The sequence below is a fragment of the Gigantopelta aegis genome, chromosome 4, assembly GCF_016097555.1.
Source record: "Gigantopelta aegis isolate Gae_Host chromosome 4, Gae_host_genome, whole genome shotgun sequence".
NCBI lineage: Eukaryota > Metazoa > Mollusca > Gastropoda > Neomphalida > Peltospiridae > Gigantopelta > Gigantopelta aegis.
Window position 1 is genome coordinate 120,161,057 of NC_054702.1, and position 19,964 is coordinate 120,181,020.

Below are 19,964 nucleotides of genomic sequence, written 5' to 3' on the forward strand. Positions count from 1 at the left end.
TTGTCTAGTTCCTGTGTTCTCTAGTCCTATCATGTTTATATGTAGGTCTTGCACCATCTGTTGTCTAGTTCCTGTGTTCTCTAGTCCTATCATGTTTATGTGTAGGTCTTGCACCAGCTGTTGTCTAGTTCCTGTCTTCTCTAGTCCTATCATGTTTATATATAGGTCTTGCACCAGCTGTTGTCTAGTTCCTATGTTCTCTAGTCCTATCATGTTTATATGTAGGTCTTGCACCAGCTGTTGTCTAGTTCCTATGTTCTCTAGTCCTGTCATGTTTATATTTAGGTCTTGCACCAGCTGTTGTCTAGTTCCTGTGTTCTCTAGTCCTATCATGTTTATATGTAGGTCTTTAACCAGCTGTTGTCTAGTTCCTATGTTCTCTAGTCCTGTCATATTTATATGTAGGTCTTGCACCAGCTGTTGTCTAGTTCCTGTGTTCTCTAGTCCTATCATGTTTATATGTAGGTCTTGCACCATCTGTTGTCTAGTTCCTGTGTTCTCTAGTCCTATCATGTTTATGTGTAGGTCTTGCACCAGCTGTTGTCTAGTTCCTATGTTCTCTAGTCCTATCATGTTTATGTGTAGGTCTTGCACCAGCTGTTGTCTAGTTCCTGTGTTCTCTAGTCCTATCATGTTTATATGTAGGTCTTGCACCAGCTGTTGTCTAGTTCCTATGTTCTCTAGTCCTATCATGTTTATATGTAGGTCTTGCACCAGCTGTTGTCTAGTTCCTATGTTCTCTAGTCCTATCATGTTTATATGTAGGTCTTGAACCAGCTGTTGTCTAGTTCCTATGTTCTCTAGTCCTGTCATATTTATATGTAGGTCTTGCACCATCTGTTGTCTAGTTCCTGTGTTCTCTAGTCCTATCATGTTTATATGTAGGTCTTGCACCATCTGTTGTCTAGTTCCTGTGTTCTCTAGTCCTATCATGTTTATATGTAGGTCTTGAACCAGCTGTTGTCTTATGGTTGTTTTGTTTTTTTCTGACTAAAGGTGAAAAAGTAAAAGTTTGTATTGATTGTTCAAGTTTTTTTATACTACAGGGCCCGTGCTTATAAAACTTAAAGTCTAGACTTTAATAAAGTCCAGACTTTAATGTAATGCTATTTGAATGGCGTTGCCATGACGTTAAAGTCTGGAATTTATTAAAGTCTAGACTTTAAGATTTATAAGCACGGTGCCTGATGTAAAAGGAAGTATAATTGGGTTTTTTTTTGGGGGGGGGGGGGGTATTACTGAAGATGTAAAACAAAGTATAAAGTTTGTTTTCTTTGCTTTGTTTTTTTAACACTAAAGCCGTGAAACGAAATATAAAGTTTGTCTGTTGTTTTTGCTCATTTTCAGACTAGAAGGTTACCCAATTTTCCTGGTTCTGTTGTTGGTAGCTGGCACCTGCTTCCCAGTGAGTTGTCCAACTTAATAATAATAATAATAATAAATATCATTGTGATAATAATAATAAATATAACTGCATGTACACAGGGGTTCAAAAATATTACTTGCCAATCAGATATTCTCTTGCCCCATATATAGTTTTCCACTTGCCCATACTTCTTAAGGTAATCACCATCGGTCTACAGGCTGGTAGGTACTGGGTTCGGATCCCAGTCGAGGCATGGGATTTTTAATCCAGATACCGACTCCAAACCCTGAGTGAGTGCTCCGCAAGGCTCAATGGGTAGGGGTAAACCACTTGCACCGACCAGTGATCCATAACTGGTTCAACAAAGACCATGGTTTGTGCTATCCCACCTGTGGGAAGCACAAATAAAAGATCCCTTGCTGCCTGTCGTAAAAGAGTAGCCTATGTGGCGACAGCAGGTTTCCTCTAAAAAAAACAGTGTTAGAATGACCATATGTTTGACGTCCAATAGCCGATTATAAGATAACAAATCAATGTGCTCTAGTGGCGTCGTTAAATAAAACAAACTTTACTTTTTCTTCTTAAGGTAATCAATTCTGTTACTGTACTTGATTTAATAGAGTGCTCAATAATCTTGAATTTAATTGCACAAATAAAGAATATACTATGAAAAAAGGTGTTCCGTGTGGGACGGGCTAGACGTTCATTTTACACAAACGTTGACTTACTGTACTGTGCAAAGTACTGAAAAACATTAAGTATGTTCTGCTACAAGGTTTATTACATCTCAACTAAAATATCTTACAACTTTTATAAGAATACAGTTCATAATATTCATGTTTTGTTCGAGTTAACTCGGAAATTATAAACCTGTTAGTAGCACTTGCTTTACATCCCCGTTCATTTGCAAAGAGCAGATTCCAGGAAACACGTTAATGTCTATCAATTTTAATATGACAGTTTTAAACTGTATCCTACCTCATATACCATGTTTGCAATGATTAAACATTTTGATTGCACACTCTAGGCATGTATACTTTATTTTTATATAAGCTGTAAAGCGTATTGGACACTAATTTCTAAGTGTACGAATTCAAATGAACGTTCAGTGGTGTAAATTCCCGATCTCAGTCAATAGTAAAAGGGGTTGTTATTGAACTTTTCAGCACAATCTCCGTTTTGGTGTATTAATGTATTGGCAAGAGTTCCAATCGTTCCAGCATTTAGGGTTAGGGTTAGTTCTCCTTAAACTGTGTAAATGCTTGAATAATCGGAACTCTTTCCAAAGGATTTACCAAGATTTGTAAAAAAAATGAAAATAAGCTGTAGGTGTTACATTAGTCACATGTAATTGGGCATATGCAGTTACTTGCCCGACATGAAATTTCCACTTGGCATGGGCGTCTGGCAATGGGATTTTTTATCCCCTGGTACATTACTCAGACATATTTATACATATATTAAATTATAGCAGTTACTATAACTTTAAGGAGAAATCAACAAAGGTTTATCTTCATGGACTACTTTCAATAGGGTGTTTGCGTAATTAAAAAATTGTTGTTTTGTTTAACAACACCACTAGAGCACATTGATTTATTGATCATTAGTTATCCGATGTCAAACATTTGGTAATTTTGACTCGTAATCATCAGAGGAAACCTGTTAAATTTTTTCTATTAATACAATTCAATTCTTTATTCACTCAGACCATATATACACGGCACATGAGGTAATAGCAAGGATCTTTTATATGCACTATCCCACAGACAGGATAATAGATACCACAGCCTTTGATATACCAATTGTGGTGCACCGACTAGAACGAGAAATAGCTCAGTTGATGGGCCCACTGACGGGGATCGATCCCAAACTGACTGCACATCAAGTAAGCGCTTTACCACTGGGCTAGGTACGTCCTGCCCCCTTTGCTTAATTAATTATATGATTTATTGTTGTTTGTGACAGTGTCACTTTCACACCTGTGACCAAACAATGTATTGTTAAGCATTTCATTGTATTGTTAAGCGTTTCATTGTTTAGAATTATCTGTACACTCTTTCTTCAAAAACATACTTTCTTCTCTCTTTTTTTCTTTTTGTTTTGTATGAAAATTAATTAGAGCAGAGAAGTGATAATCACGGGCAGGGAAGTGATAATCAGGGGCAGGGAAGTGATAATCAGGGGCAGGGCAGCAACAGACAGTGCAGGGTGGCATGAAATGGGGGCAGGGTGCTAGAACACTGCATATTGACGTCAGTTATGTCAAGCAGAAAGTTATGTAAGCAATGTGTTCTTCTTATCACTGTTTGAGTATTAAACAAAGACTGATTTGTCTGCGTTGGTTCAACATTTAACATGTCCACTTCCCTAGCCTTAAAGGGATAGTCAACTCAAACAAGAGCCTTATATGCTGGAAAGATGCATACCCGGACCACCAACACATACTAACACTTTAACAAATGAAAAACGCGTAATTTTAGAGTTATAAAAAAACCCATGATTATTCCTGCTAACTGGGGGCAGCCATTTTGTTTTGTTTTTGTGGCGTCCGGTGCGAAGTGACGTCAGCTCTGTCCAACGTCCAACTCTTCTATGCACAGTGTAAACAAACGCTCTAATTTACGTCAAGGCACTTCGCTTTCATCAACCTGACTTGTAAAACAACATCAATGACTTGATAGAATAATAAACTATTTAACTAAATATATTTCAATTTGCATCAATAGAACGAAATGAAGTTTTTCTCTTTTAAAAAATCCAAAGAAAAATTGCATATTATTAGGCCTATTGGTAGGGTATGTTGGAGCAAAACCGACCACTCACGATACCCAAGTGATAATTTTCTATTCTTTGGGACTACGTAATTGGTCAGTTTTGTGATTTTAGATGGGAAAGTACTTAATTAAGGGTTTTACAGAATTACTTACAGTAATAAAGCAGGACGGCTGATAACGGCTATTACTATTTCAGGGGTGTCCGCATGGTTGTCACACAATACCCTGTGATCTTAATAAAAGAGGCATGTATTTTTAGTGTGTCTAGACACAGTGTCTGAGGACCGTCTAAATATACACCTGCCAGTCAGGAACCATAGGTACAGGGCATGAAAAGAAAATACCAGTTAACTAAGAAAATACTCCGATTATTATTTCAGTACATGAGTTAATTTATGTACAAAACATAATACAGTTATTTCAACACTTTGACAATGGTTTATTTTGTATTGAAAAATAATATATACTTATTGCTGGCTTACTGGGATGGATATTATAACAGAACATTGCAATACATCCGCAAAAATCAGGTATGTTTTGTTTCTTCAGTTTGAAGACTAATTCTTGACATGACACGTTAGGTATTACGTAACCACCAGCTTGCCAGAGGGCGTATTCACTGGGGTGGTACAAAATGGCTGTGCCTGTTATATATAATAGCCATCACATATAACCGTTTTATTAATTAACTATATTATGTTGATATTAAGCAATAATGTGCATTATATATCATTGACTATGCATACTAGGCCAAATGCCTTAATTGTCCCTTCCTTTAAAATGTCCCTCCGTTAGTACTTATTGCTAGATCTTGCCTGTCTTATTGCTATTTAACTAAATATATTTCAATTTGAATCAATATTCACTGGGATGCACCTGCACCATAATCCATATTATTATAGGCCTATTGGTAGACTACGTTCGAGCAAAAACGACCACTCACGATACCCAAGTGATAATTTTCTTTGGTTTGGGACTACATAATTAGTCAGGTTTGTGATTTTAGATGGAAAAGTCTACTTAATCAAGGGTTTTACAGAATTACTTACAGTAATAAAGCAGGACGGCTGATAATGTCCATTACGATTTGAGGGGTGACCGCACAGTTATCACACAATGTCCTGTGATCTTAAAAGAGGCACATATTTTTAGTGTGTCTAGACAGAGTGTCTGGGGACCGTTTAAATATACACCTGCCAATCAGGAACCACAGGTACAGGCCACGGAAAGAAAAGACCAATTAACCAAGAAAACACTCGGATTATTCAGTACGTGGGTTAATTTATGTACAAAACATAATACAGTTATTTCAACACTTTGACAATGGTGGTTTATTTTGTATTGAAAAATAATATATACTTGTTGCTGGCTTACTGGGATGGATATTATTAGAGAACATTGTGATGCATCCTCAAAAATGAGGTACGTTTTGTTTCTTCAGTTCAAAGACTGACGTTACACGTTAAGTATTACGTAACCACCAGCACACCAGCGGGCACATTCTCTGGGATGGTACAAAATGGCTGCGCCCATTATATATATATAATAGCCGTCACATATAACCATTTTATCAATTAACTATACAATTATACTTGTTGATATTAAGCAATAATGTGCATTATATATCGTTGACTATGCATACCAGGCCAAATGCCTTAATTGTGCCTTCGTTTAAGTAGCGAGGATTATGCCCATAAATAATTTTCTCCCATCCCTAGCTGTGCAAAACAGACCCATTCCATGACATCAGCCCATGTGGAATTATAAGACTCCCATCATATGTGGTCATGTAGGTTAGACAAAATACACCCAAGGTGATGTGGAAATTTTGACCTGGTCGAGGTTTGCCGAGTGCCATGGTTGAAACCTTCACTACCGATCACACATGACGGCATGTGATAAACTACGCTATCATATAGGCTGTGTTTGGTTCATGTGTTAAATAAAATTTAACACTACAAATTAACAACATATCTTTTAAAATGAAGGTTTTGATAAAAAAAAAAAATATTAATTTAAAATGGTGTCTAATGAGCTCACATCATCATCTCACATTAATATGATGTCATACATGACCAATGACGTCATGTTAGAGGGACATACCCTAGTTTCAACCCGTCAAAATTAAAAACACCAAGTTTAGTTAATCTAGTTAATCTACAAACCTGTAACACATTTGGATACAGTTACAATTGAGTGAAACATAAGTCTGTGACTTTGAAATGGTGAAATACCCTCTAAAAATAGACTAAAACTCGACTCCATAACTGTTACTGCTAAGAAGCATGTGCAATTTTAAAAATACGAGCAATGCATTTTGTGATATTAAAAACACCAGGATGACCAAAACCACTTTGAATGTACAGAACTTGATAATCTAAACAATAAAATCTAAGTAAATTATGATTTAAGTTATCAAAAATGGTTATAATAGTCAAAAATATGAGTTAGTGTTTAAAAACTAGGGCATGTCCCTTTAAATGCAAGCATGTGATATCCCATGTAAGATAGAAATTACTTACATAGCTTTCTTTCGTGGGTTAGCTCTGTCCCATATACCTGAGGGGGAGATACAAATCTGTCTTGTATAGGCTATGCCATGGTGAGTATTTCGTTGTTGGTAATATATGACATCATATCAATGCAAGTTGGTTAGTTTTAGAGTGCTCAATATTTTGTTATTAAAACTTTCATTATAAAAGCTGTCTTGTTAATTTGTAGTGTTAACTTATATTTAACACATGAAAAAGGCATGGAAAATATGATAGACTAAGTGTAGTTTATTTATGATAAACTGGTCAAATAAAGAAGTTACTTTTTCAGCCATCTTTGTTTGTCTGTCTAAAATAATGGTCTATTTTTTGAATGGATGGGAGAAAAAGACTCCCATCATATGCGGTCATGTGGGATAACAAATGTACACACACACACACACACACACATACACACACACAGACACACACACACACACACATACACACACACACACACACACACACACACACACACACACACACACACACACACACACACACACACACACATACACTACACACACACACTACACACACACACACTACACACACACACACACACACACACACACACCGGTGGTGGAAATTTCAACCCTGGGACTCGGCAAGTCTTATTGATCTCTGGATGACATATTAAGTGGCCTAATTAATGAACCAGTTTCCAGGATTTTAATTTGAGAGACTGGTGCGGTTGTTTGCTGATACCTATAAGCTGATTATGGAGCACAAGAATAAAATAAAAATCTGTGATAGAGAATAAATGTTGAAGGTAAGATAAGGATCCTGTGATGATTCACCAGAATTAAGGAACAGATCACGTACCTGTTTGGTAGGACATGTGATGTGTCACAAGCGACAAAGTGATGTGTCACAATCGACAAAGTGATGTGTCTCAAGTGGCAATGTGATGTCTCACAAGTGGCAATGTGATGTCACAAGTGGCAATTTGATGTCACACGTGGCAATGTGATGTCTCACAAGTGGCAATGTGATGTCACAAGTGGCAATTTGATGTCACAAGTGGCAATGTGATGTCACAAGTGGCAATGTGATGTGTCACAAGTGGCAATGTGATGTCTCACAAGTGGCAATGTGATGTCACAAGTGGCAATTTGATGTGTCACAAGTGGCAATGTAATGTATCACAAGCGGCAATGTGATGTGTCGCAAGCTGCAGTGTGATGTGTCACAAGCGGCAAAGTGATATGTCAAAAGCTGCAAAGTGATGTCACAAACGGCAATGTGATGTGTCACAAGTGGTAAATGAATTTAATAATACATTTTTAATGTGTTTGTGTCATCATACCAATAAATAATGTGCTCTAGTGGTGTCGGTACATAAAATAAACTTTAAAGTTGTGTGTTTCACCAAATTGTGGAATTGTTTATTCCTTTATTTAGATGTTTCACTTTTGTTAAAGCTTCACCTGGGATGTTTTCATTTGCAGAAGATCAGCGCGGTCTCTGGCATCATATGGATTCTTGGCAGAATTGTTTACGCTCAGGGCTACTACACTGGAGGTATTGTTATTTACTACACTGTATACTGATACTGAACACTGGAGGTATTGTTATTTACTACTCTGTATACTGATGCTGAACACTGGAGGTATTGTTATTTACTACTCTGTATACTGATACTGAACACTGGAGGTATTGTTATTTACTACTCTGTATACTGATACTGAACACAGGTATTGTTATTTACTACTCTGTATACTGATACTGAACACTGGAGGTATTGTTATTTACTACTCTGTATACTGATACTGAACACTGGAGGTATTGTTATTTACTACACTGTATACTGATACTGAACACTGGAGGTATTGTTATTTACTACTCTGTACTGTTACTGTAGGTATTGTTATTTACTATACTGTACTGATACTGTAGGTATTGTTATTTACTACACTGTATACTAATACTGGAGATATTGTAATTTACTGCACTGTATACTGATACTCAACACTGGAGGTATTGTTATTTACTACTCTGTGTACTGATACTGTAGGTATTGTTATTTATTACACTGTACTGATACTGGAGGTATTGTTATTTACTACTCTGTGTACTGATACTCTATACTATATACTGATACTGTAGATATTGTTATTTACTACACTATATACTGATACTGTAGGTATTGTTATTTACTACACTGTACTGATATTGTAGGTATTGTTATTTACTACACTATATATACTGATACTGTAGGTATTGTTATTTACTACACTATATACTGATACTGTAGGTATTGTTATTTACTACACTATATACTGATACTGTAGGTATTGTTATTTACTACACTATACTGATACTGGAGGTATTGTTATTTACTATACTGTATACTAATACTGGAGTTATTGTTATTTAGTACACTGTATACTAATACTGGAGGTATTGTTATTTACTATGCTCAGGTACTGATACTCAACACATTGGAGGTATTGTTATTTACTACATTATACTGATACTGGAGGTATTGTTATTTACTACACTGTATACTGATGCTGGAGGTATTGTTATTTATTACACTATACTGATACTGGAGGTATTGTTATTTACTACACTATACTGATACTGGAGGTATTGTTATTTACTACTCTGTATACTGATACTGAACACTGGAGGTATTGTTATTTACTACACTGTATACTGATACTGAACACTGGATGTATTGTTATTTACTACTCTGTACTGATACTGTAGGTATTGTTATTTACTATACTGTACTGATACTGTAGGTATTGTTATTTACTACACTGTATACTAATACTGGAGATATTGTAATTTACTGCACTGTATACTGATACTCAACACTGGAGGTATTGTTATTTACTACTCTGTGTACTGATACTGTAGGTATTGTTATTTATTACACTGTACTGATACTGGAGGTATTGTTATTTACTACTCTGTGTACTGATACTCTATACTATATACTGATACTGTAGATATTGTTATTTACTACACTATATACTGATACTGTAGGTATTGTTATTTACTACACTGTACTGATATTGTAGGTATTGTTATTTACTACACTATATATACTGATACTGTAGGTATTGTTATTTACTACACTATATACTGATACTGTAGGTATTGTTATTTACTACACTATATACTGATACTGTAGGTATTGTTATTTACTACACTATACTGATACTGGAGGTATTGTTATTTACTATACTGTATACTGATACTAGAGTTATTGTTATTTAGTACACTGTATACTAATACTGGAGGTATTGTTATTTACTATGCTCAGGTACTGATACTCAACACATTGGAGGTATTGTTATTTACTACACTATACTGATACTGGAGGTATTGTTATTTACTACACTGTATACTGATGCTGGAGGTATTGTTATTTATTACACTATACTGATACTGGAGGTATTGTTATTTACTACACTATACTGATACTGGAGGTATTGTTATTTACTACACTATACTGATACTGGAGGTATTGTTATTTGCTACATTGTATACTGATGCTGGAGGTATTTTTATTTATTACACTGTGTACTGATACTGGAGGTATTGTTATTTACTACACTCTGTACAGATACCGAAGGTATTATTTACTACACTGTATACTTATACTCAAAATGGCAGCTACTGTATTGGAGGTATTGTTATTTACTACACACTGTACAGATACTGAAGGTATTGTTATTTACTACACTGTATACTTATGCTCAAAATGGCAGCTACTGTACTGGAGGTATTGTTTTTTTACTACACTCTGTACAGATACTGAAGGTATTGTTATTTACTACACTGTATACTTATACTCAAAATGGCAGCTACTGTACTGGAGGTATTGTTATTTACTACACTCTGTACAGATACTGGAGGTATTGTTATTTACTACACTGTATATATATACTCAAAATGGCAGCTACTGTACTGGAGGTATTGTTATTTACTACACTGTACTGATGCTGGAGGTATTGTTATTTATTACAGTGTACTGATACTGGAGGTATTGTTTTTTTACTACACTGTACAGATACTGAAGGTATTGTTATTTACTACACTGTATACTTACACTCAAAATGGCAGCTACTGTACTGGAGGTATTTTATTTACTACACTCTGTACAGATACTGAAGGTATTGTTATTTACTATACTTAATACTTATACTCAAAATGGCAGCTACTGTACTGGAGGTATTGTTATGTAATACACTCTGTACTGATACTGAAGATATTGTTATTTACTACACTGTATACTTGTACTCAAAATGGCAGCTACTGTACTGGAGGCATTGTTATTTACCACACTGTATACTTACACTCAAAATGGCAGCTACTGTACTGGAGGTATTGTTATTTACTATACTGTATACTGATACTGGAGTTATTGTTATTAGTACACTGTATGCTAATACTGGAGGTATTGTTATTTACTACACTATACTGATACTGGAGGTATTGTTATTTACTACACTGTACTGATATTGGAGGTATTGTTATTTACTACACTTTACTGATACTGGAGGTATTGTTATTTGCTACATTGTATACTGATGCTGGAGGTATTGTTATTTATTACACTGTGTACTAATACTGGAGGTATTGTTATTTACTACACTCTGTACAGATACCGAAGGTATTATTTACTACACTGTATACTTATACTCAAAATGGCAGCTACTGTATTGGAGGTATTGTTATTTACCACACACTGTACAGATACTGAAGGTATTGTTATTTACTACACTGTATACTTATGCTCAAAATGGCAGCTACTGTACTGGAGGTATTGTTTTTTACTACACTCTGTACAGATACTGAAGGTATTGTTATTTACTACCCTGTATACATATACTCAAAATGGCAGCTACTGTACTGGAGGTATTGTTATTTACTACACTCTGTACTGATGCTGGAGGTATTGTTATTTATTACAGTGTACTGATACTGGAGGTATTGTTTTTTACTACACTGTACAGATACTGAAGGTATTATTATTTACTACACTGTATACTTATACTCAAAATGGCAGCTACTGTATTGGAGGTATTGTTATTTACTACACACTGTACAGATACTGAAGGTATTGTTATTTACTACACTGTATACTTATGCTCGAAATGGCAGCTACTGTACTGGAGGTATTGTTTTTTACTACACTCTGTACAGATATTGAAGGTATTGTTATTTACTACACTGTATACATATACTCAAAATGGCAGCTACTGTACTGAAGGTATTGTTATTTACTACACTGTATACATATACTCAAAATGGCAGCTACTGTACTGGAGGTATTGTGATTTACTACACTCTGTACAGATACTGAAGGTATTGTTATTTATTACACTTACTACTTATACTCAAAATGGCAGCTACTGTACTGGAGGCATTGTTATTTACTACACTGTATACTTACACTCAAAATGGCAGCTACTGTACTGGAGGTATTGTTATACTGTATACTGATACTGGAGTTATTGTTATTTAGTACACTGTATACTAATACTGGAGGTATTGTTATTTACTATGCTGAGGTACTGATACTCAACACATTGGAGGTATTGTTATTTACTACACTGTATACTTACACTCAAAATGGCAGCTACTATACTGGAGGCATTGTTATTTACTACATTGTCTACTTACACTCAAAATGGCAGCTACTGTACTGGAGGTATTGTTATTTACTACACTCTGTACTGATACTGGAGGTATTGTTATTTACTACACTCTATACTGATACTGGAGGTATTGTTATTTACTACACTGTATACTTATACTCAAAATGGCAGCTACTGTACTGGAGGTATTGTTATTTACTACACTCTGTACAGATACTGAAGGTATTGTTATTTACTACACTATACGTATACTCGATATGGCAGCTACTGTACTGGAGGTATTATTATTTACTACACTCTGTACTGATACTGGAGGTATTGTTATTTACTACACTGTATACTTATACTCAAAATGGCAGCTACTGTACTGGAGGTATTGTTATGTACTACACTATACTTATACTCAAAATGGCAGCTACTGTACTGGAGGTATTGTTATTTAGTACACTGTATACTAATACTGGAGGTATTGTTATTTACTATGCTGAGGTACTGATACTCAACACATTGGAGGTATTGTTATTTACTACACTATACTGATACTGGAGGTATTGTTATTTACTACACTGTGTACTGATACTGGAGGTATTGTTATTTACTACATTGTATACTGATGCTGGAGGTATTGTTATTTACTACACTATACTGGAGGTATTGTTATTTACTACATTGCATACTGATGCTGGAGGTATTGTTATTTATTACACTATACTGATACTAGAGGTATTGTTATTTACTACACTATACTGATACTGGAGGTATTGTTATTTACTACATTGTGTACTGATGCTGGAGGTATTGTTATTTATTACACTGTGTACTGATACTGGAGGTATTGTTATTTACTACACTGTATACTTACACTCAAAATGACAGCTACTGTACTGGAGGTATTGTTATTTACTACACTCTGTACTGATACTGGAGGTAGTGTTATTTACTACACTCTGTACAGATACTGAAGGTATTGTTATTTACTACACTGTATACTTATACTCAAAATGGCAGCTACTGTACTGGAGGTATTGTTATTTACTACACTGTACTGATACTGGAGGTATTGTTATTTACTACACTCTGTACAGATACTGAAGGTATTGTTATTTACTACACTGTATACATATACTCAAAATGGCAGCTACTGTACTGGAGGTACTGTTATGTACTACACTCTGTACTGATACTGAAGATATTGTTATTTACTACACTGTATACTTACACTCAAAATGGCAGCTACTGTACTGGAGGTATTGTTATTTACTATACTGTATACTAATACTGGAGTTATTGTTATTAGTACACTGTATACTAATACTGGAGGTATTGTTATTTACTACACTATACTGATACTGGAGGTATTGTTATTTACTACACTGTACTGATATTGGAGGTATTGTTATTTACTACACTATACTGATACTGGAGGTATTGTTATTTGCTACATTGTATACTGATGCTGGAGGTATTGTTATTTATTACACTCTGTACTAATACTGGAGGTATTGTTATTTACTACCCTGTATACATATACTCAAAATGGCAGCTACTGTACTGGAGGTATTGTTATTTACTACACTCTGTACAAATACTGAAGGTATTGTTATTTATTACACTTACTACTTATACTCAAAATGGCAGCTACTGTACTGGAGGCATTGTTATTTACTACACTGTATACTTACACTCAAAATGGCAGCTACTGTACTGGAGGTATTGTTATACTGTATACTGATACTGGAGTTATTGTTATTTAGTACACTGTATACTAATACTGGAGGTATTGTTATTTACTATGCTGAGGTACTGATACTCAACACATTGGAGGTATTGTTATTTACTACACTATACTGATACTGGAGGTATTGTTATTTACTACACTGTATACTGATACTGGAGGTATTGTTATTTACTACACTGTGTACGGATACTGGAGGTATTGTTATTTACTACATTGTATACTGATGCTGGAGGTATTGTTATTTACTACACTATACTGATACTGGAGGTATTGTTATTTACTACATTGTATACTGATGCTGGAGGTATTGTTATTTATTACACTATACTGATACTGGAGGTATTGTTATTTACTACACTATACTGATACTGGAGGTATTGTTATTTACTACACTGTACAGATACTGGAGGTATTGTTATTTACTACACTGTACAGATACTGAAGGTATTGTTATTTACTACACTGTATACCTATACTCAAAATGGCAGCTACTGTACTGGAGGTATTGTTATTTACTACACTGTACTGATACTGGAGGTATTGTTTTTTACTACACTCTGTACAGATACTGAAGGTATTGTTATTTACTACACTGTATACTTATACTCAAAATGGCAGCAACTGTACTGGTGGTATTGTTATTTACTACACTGTATACTTACACTCAAAATGGCAGCTAATGTACTGGAGGTATTTTTTTCTACACTCTGTACAGACACTGGAGGTATTGTTATTTACTACACTGTATACTTACACTCAAAATGGCAGCTACTGTACTGGAGGTATTGTTATTTACTACACTGTACAGATACTGGAGGTATTGTTATTTAGTACACTGTATACTTACACTCAAAATGGCAGCTATTGTACTGGAGGTATTGTTATTTACTACACTGTATACTTACACTCAAAATGGCAGCTAATGTACTGGAGGTATTGTTATTTACTACACTGTATACTTACACTCAAAATGCAGCTACTGTACTGGAGGTATTGTTATTTACTACACTCTGTACTGATACTGGAAGTATTGTTATTTACTACACTCTGTACTGATACTGGAGGTATTGTTATTTACTACACTCTGTACTGATACTGGAGGTATTATTTACTACACTGTATACTTATACTCAAAATGGCAGCTACTGTACTGAAGGTATTGTTATTTACTACACTGTATACTTACACTCAAAATGGCAGCTACTGTACTAGAGGTATTGTTATTTACTACACTCTGTACTGATACTGAAGGTATTGTTATTTACTACACTGTATACTTATACTCAAAATGGCAGCTACTGTACTAGAGGTATTGCCATCAGAGATGTTTTGCCTGTAGCATATTATTATTTTTGTAATGATGTAGTGCATGTATTTGGTTTTATTCTCAAAGATGCTGGTGAAAATAACATAATAGTATGTATTATTTTATTTTTACACACAGATCCTTCAAAACGAGTGCGTGGTGCATTTGGCTACATTGGGTTACTGACTTTGCTGGTTTGTAGCGTTTTGACTGCACTCGATCTGCTCCAGTTGATTTAATATACCATACGTAGATGACCGACTCCACCTGCGGAAGTTAACGAAGGCAGCTATGTAGTCTTAAGACTCATATATGCTCAGTTCTGCCATGAGGAAGATGCAGACTGTTCAGAAGGTTAACATATTTTGTAAACCGTATTTTGTACATTTACAACTTAGATGTAATCATTTGTAATATTTCATACCTGTAAATATATATTTGAAGACCTGTGATTTGTATGACAGAATTGATTGATTGAATGAGGTCTGTTACTATAGACTGTTTTTCTTGATTCATAATTATAGGTTAAAACACTTCAGGGATTAAAATCATTCTAGATGTCCATGGGCTATAAAATCATATAAAACACATTTTCACAACTTCATATTTCGAATGACGTTTCATCAGTTGAAAGGAAGTAAGGCACAAATATGTTAATAACTACAGTACTATGTGAATAGTCCGAATGTATACAAACTCCAGGAACTTTTAACATTTGTTAAACACCTGTGTAAATCTACAATAGTTGTCAACAAAAAGTTATGTCCTAATGCTCATGTCATTTTATTTACCTTTTTCTTAACACTTAACTGCTCAGTATATTATATAATTACAAACTTACCTCTTGTTATGTGATTTACTTTATTCTGACTCAACAACCATCTCTAAAAAAAACCCATTGCTAAACCTCATAAAATTATGTCGTCACATCAAGAGGATGTAACATGGATCATGGAAAGTATGTTACAAACTGATTTGCAATTTTAAAAATTGTCATTTTGATGTGAATTTATCAATATTTAATAGTCAAACATTTTGCATCATTTTGCAGGGTATATGCAATTTTATACAATTTGTGACTTAAACATCAATAAATTGACAGAAAATATGTTTTGACATTTTGACTGTTGTATTGATTAATATTTTGTGACTAAGCCACCTTACTATAGCACCACATGGTGGCTAGCATTTAGTTCAGTCGGTTGAGTGCTCGCTCGAGGTCGCAGGATCGAACTTCCTCAGTGAATCCATTCAACTGATTGGGCTTTTTCTCATTCCAACCAGTGCACCACAACTGGTCAAAGGCCTTGGTATGTGCTTTCCTGTTTGTGGGAACGTGCATATAAAAGATACTTGCTGCATTAGGAAAAATGTAGTGGGTTTCCTCTGATGACTACGTTTGTGATAGGGTGTCGTTAAGCATCTATTCTATCTGATGACTGTCAGAATTACCAAATGTTTGATGATTAATTAATCACTGTGCTCTAGTGGTGTCGTTAAACAAAACAAACTATAGCACCACGTATGTGAGACCCCCACCAAAATACCCAACTAAAAACCTAATAATATAATTTAATAAATAATACAGTTGCATTGTGTAGTAGACAGTTGCATTGTGGATAATAAAACAAAGAATACACAGTTGCGTCGCATATCGATGATAAAGCATACATAACTATGCCACAATCTGAGGATAATACACAGGGTATATGCGGTCGTTGCATATCGATAAGATCATCAAACATGAAACGAGTGCGTATACTTTGTGTACAGTGGCACCAAACTGTCCAATAATAAAGTATACACAGTTGGGTCACATGACGAGAATAAACAATTCAATTATGTCACTACGTTGGATAACTTGTAGGGTGTCACGATACACCTACCTAACGATACGATATGTATCACAGTATCTAGTACCACGATACCTGATTTACAGTGTTTTCACAGTAAAACAAGAAGTTGAAGCTTAGGTGAAATGATTTAAAACTAAAAAATAAACCTGATAAAAGTAAAACACTGCTTGTAATTAAAAAGTTTTAATGTTGAAGTACCACTTCATAGACATATTGACACAAGCATGTACATATTCTCTGTCCACTGTCGTTTTTTGTGACGGAAATAACGTGTCAGAAACGTACATGCCAGTACAAATTGGTGTTGGTAAATGAACATCGAATTAAAATAGGAATCGATACATAAGCAAGGGTATCTTGTATTGTAACATCAGCAGTAGTATCGTGATGCATCGGTGTATTATATATATATATATGTGTGTGTGTTTCCAATTAGTCCAATGGTATTTTAATGCCATCATACAAAACTTATATTACTGGTAGTGTTATTAACTGTTATGTGGTATTTTAATACTTTTATTGCTACCAGTTTTACAATTAACAAACATTTTCAATACATCATTACCTTTCATTAGCTTCGTTTTTTGTTGTTGTTTTTTTTTACTTAACATTGACAGTAAGACAACTGGCCACCAATGAATGTATATGGCGGCACATTTGTAAACAATAGGAATATTGTTCAGTTTGTCACAAACAGCTGATGGAATGCCACACAGAATGACAAGAAACACAACTGCAGCATGGTAGAAGACAAAACCATGTGGCTTCCTCCATTCCATGTCCCTGCGGTGAACTTTGCAGCTACTGGACGTTGGTATGTGTTGCCAAGGAGAACGTGTCTGAAATCGAGAGAAAACATAGTCTATGAAACAGTCTGTTTGATATAAAAAAAACCAGTCTGTTAGATATAAACCATAGTCTGTTAGATATAAACCATAGTCTGTTAGATATAAACCATAGTCTGTTAGATATAAACCATAGTCTGTTAGATATAAACCATAGTCTGTTAGATATAAACCATAGTCTGTTAGATATAAAACATAGTCTGTTAGATATAAACCATAGTCTGTTAGATATAAACCATAGTCTGTTAGATATAAACCATAGTCTGTTAGATATAAACCATAGTCTGTTAGATATAAACCATATAGTCTGTTAGATATAAACCATAGTCTGTTAGATATAAACCATATAGTCTGTTAGATATAAACCATATAGTCTGTTAGATATAAACCATATAGTCTGTTAGATATAAACCATATAGTCTGTTAGATATAAACCATAGTCTGTTAGATATAAACCATAGTCTGTTAGATATAAACCATAGTCTGTTAGATATAAACCATAGTCTGTTAGATATAAACCATATAGTCTGTTAGATATAAACCATAGTCTGTTAGATATAAACCATATAGTCTGTTAGATATAAACCATAGTCTGTTAGATATAAACCATAGTCTGTTAGATATAAACCATAGTCTGTTAGATATAAACCATAGTCTGTTAGATATAAACCATATAGTCTGTTAGATATAAACCATAGTCTGTTAGATATAAACCATATAGTCTGTTAGATATAAACCATATAGTCTGTTAGATATAAACCATAGTCTGTTAGATATAAACCATATAGTCTGTTAGATATAAACCATAGTCTGTTAGATGTTAGATATAAACCATAGTCTGTTAGATATAAACCATAGTCTGTTAGATATAAACCATATAGTCTGTTAGATATAAACCATATAGTCTGTTAGATATAAACCATAGTCTGTTAGATATAAACCATATAGTCTGTTAGATATAAACCATAGTCTGTTAGATATAAACCATATAGTCTGTTAGATATAAACCATATAGTCTGTTAGATATAAACCATAGTCTGTTAGATATAAACCATATAGTCTGTTAGATATAAACCATAGTCTGTTAGATATAAACCATAGTCTGTTAGATATAAACCATAGTCTGTTAGATATAAACCATATAGTCTGTTAGATATAAACCATAGTCTGTTAGATATAAACCATATAGTCTGTTAGATATAAACCATAGTCTGTTAGATATAAACCATATAGTCTGTTAGATATTGGAGAGGTAAAATTGTTTATAGTTAAATTTAGACAACGATTGTTTGATCATTTAAAGCAAAATTGATGTAGTTCTGTTACTAATTTATCCGATACTTTTTATTGTAAGCTTTATAAGTCATTGTTAAATGTAGAACATTATCTCATGAAATCCCTGTTTATCTTTTAAGTAATATATACAAGATTTAGATGTAGTAACTTTAGACTTGCTGTTGACCAAGGACGATATAACAACATAGCCTACACTGAAAGACTGTCCATATTGCCTGGATCATGGATTAAGATATATTGAGGATGAACTCCATTTTTTGCTTGTATGTAAGCATTATAATGTACTAAGAGATCACCATATATTTCTAAATTTATAAAAAAAAAGAAATTTATTGCAAACTTTTATAGATATTATATGACATCAGAAAATGTTTATGTATTCAATGTATGTCTTTATCTTTATAATGTGCAACAACTTAGAAATACTTAAATATTTAAATGTATACCTATAGTAAAATTTGCAAACACTACACATGCGCAAATATGTATAACAATTTCTGACTGTATTATGGGCCTACGGCCTTTATACTGAATAAAAATTTCTCTTGTCTTGTCTTGTTAGTTATAAAAAAACACCATCTGCTTGATATAAACCATACAGTTTATATAACACACTTGGGTATAAAACATATAG

The 19,964-nt window shown here is 34.2% G+C and overlaps 2 protein-coding genes across 2 annotated transcripts in view; one reads left to right on the forward strand and one right to left on the reverse strand.

Annotated features, from left to right (window-relative positions):
* LOC121371921 (microsomal glutathione S-transferase 3-like) overlaps positions 1-16,439 on the forward strand; it is a 34,140-nt gene extending 17,701 nt beyond the window's left edge. Inside the window, exons 3-5 of the mRNA XM_041498168.1 lie at positions 1,348-1,405; positions 8,123-8,195; positions 15,472-16,439. Coding sequence (XP_041354102.1) covers positions 1,348-1,405; positions 8,123-8,195; positions 15,472-15,572 — 232 coding nt within the window. The 3' untranslated portion in view covers positions 15,573-16,439. The remainder of the gene's footprint in view (positions 1-1,347; positions 1,406-8,122; positions 8,196-15,471) is intronic.
* A 283-nt stretch (positions 16,440-16,722) lies between these two features.
* LOC121371922 overlaps positions 16,723-19,964 on the reverse strand; it is a 58,094-nt gene continuing 54,852 nt past the window's right edge. Inside the window, exon 6 of the mRNA XM_041498169.1 lies at positions 16,723-18,028. Within this exon, the coding sequence (XP_041354103.1) occupies positions 17,869-18,028 (160 nt within the window). The 3' untranslated portion in view covers positions 16,723-17,868. The remainder of the gene's footprint in view (positions 18,029-19,964) is intronic.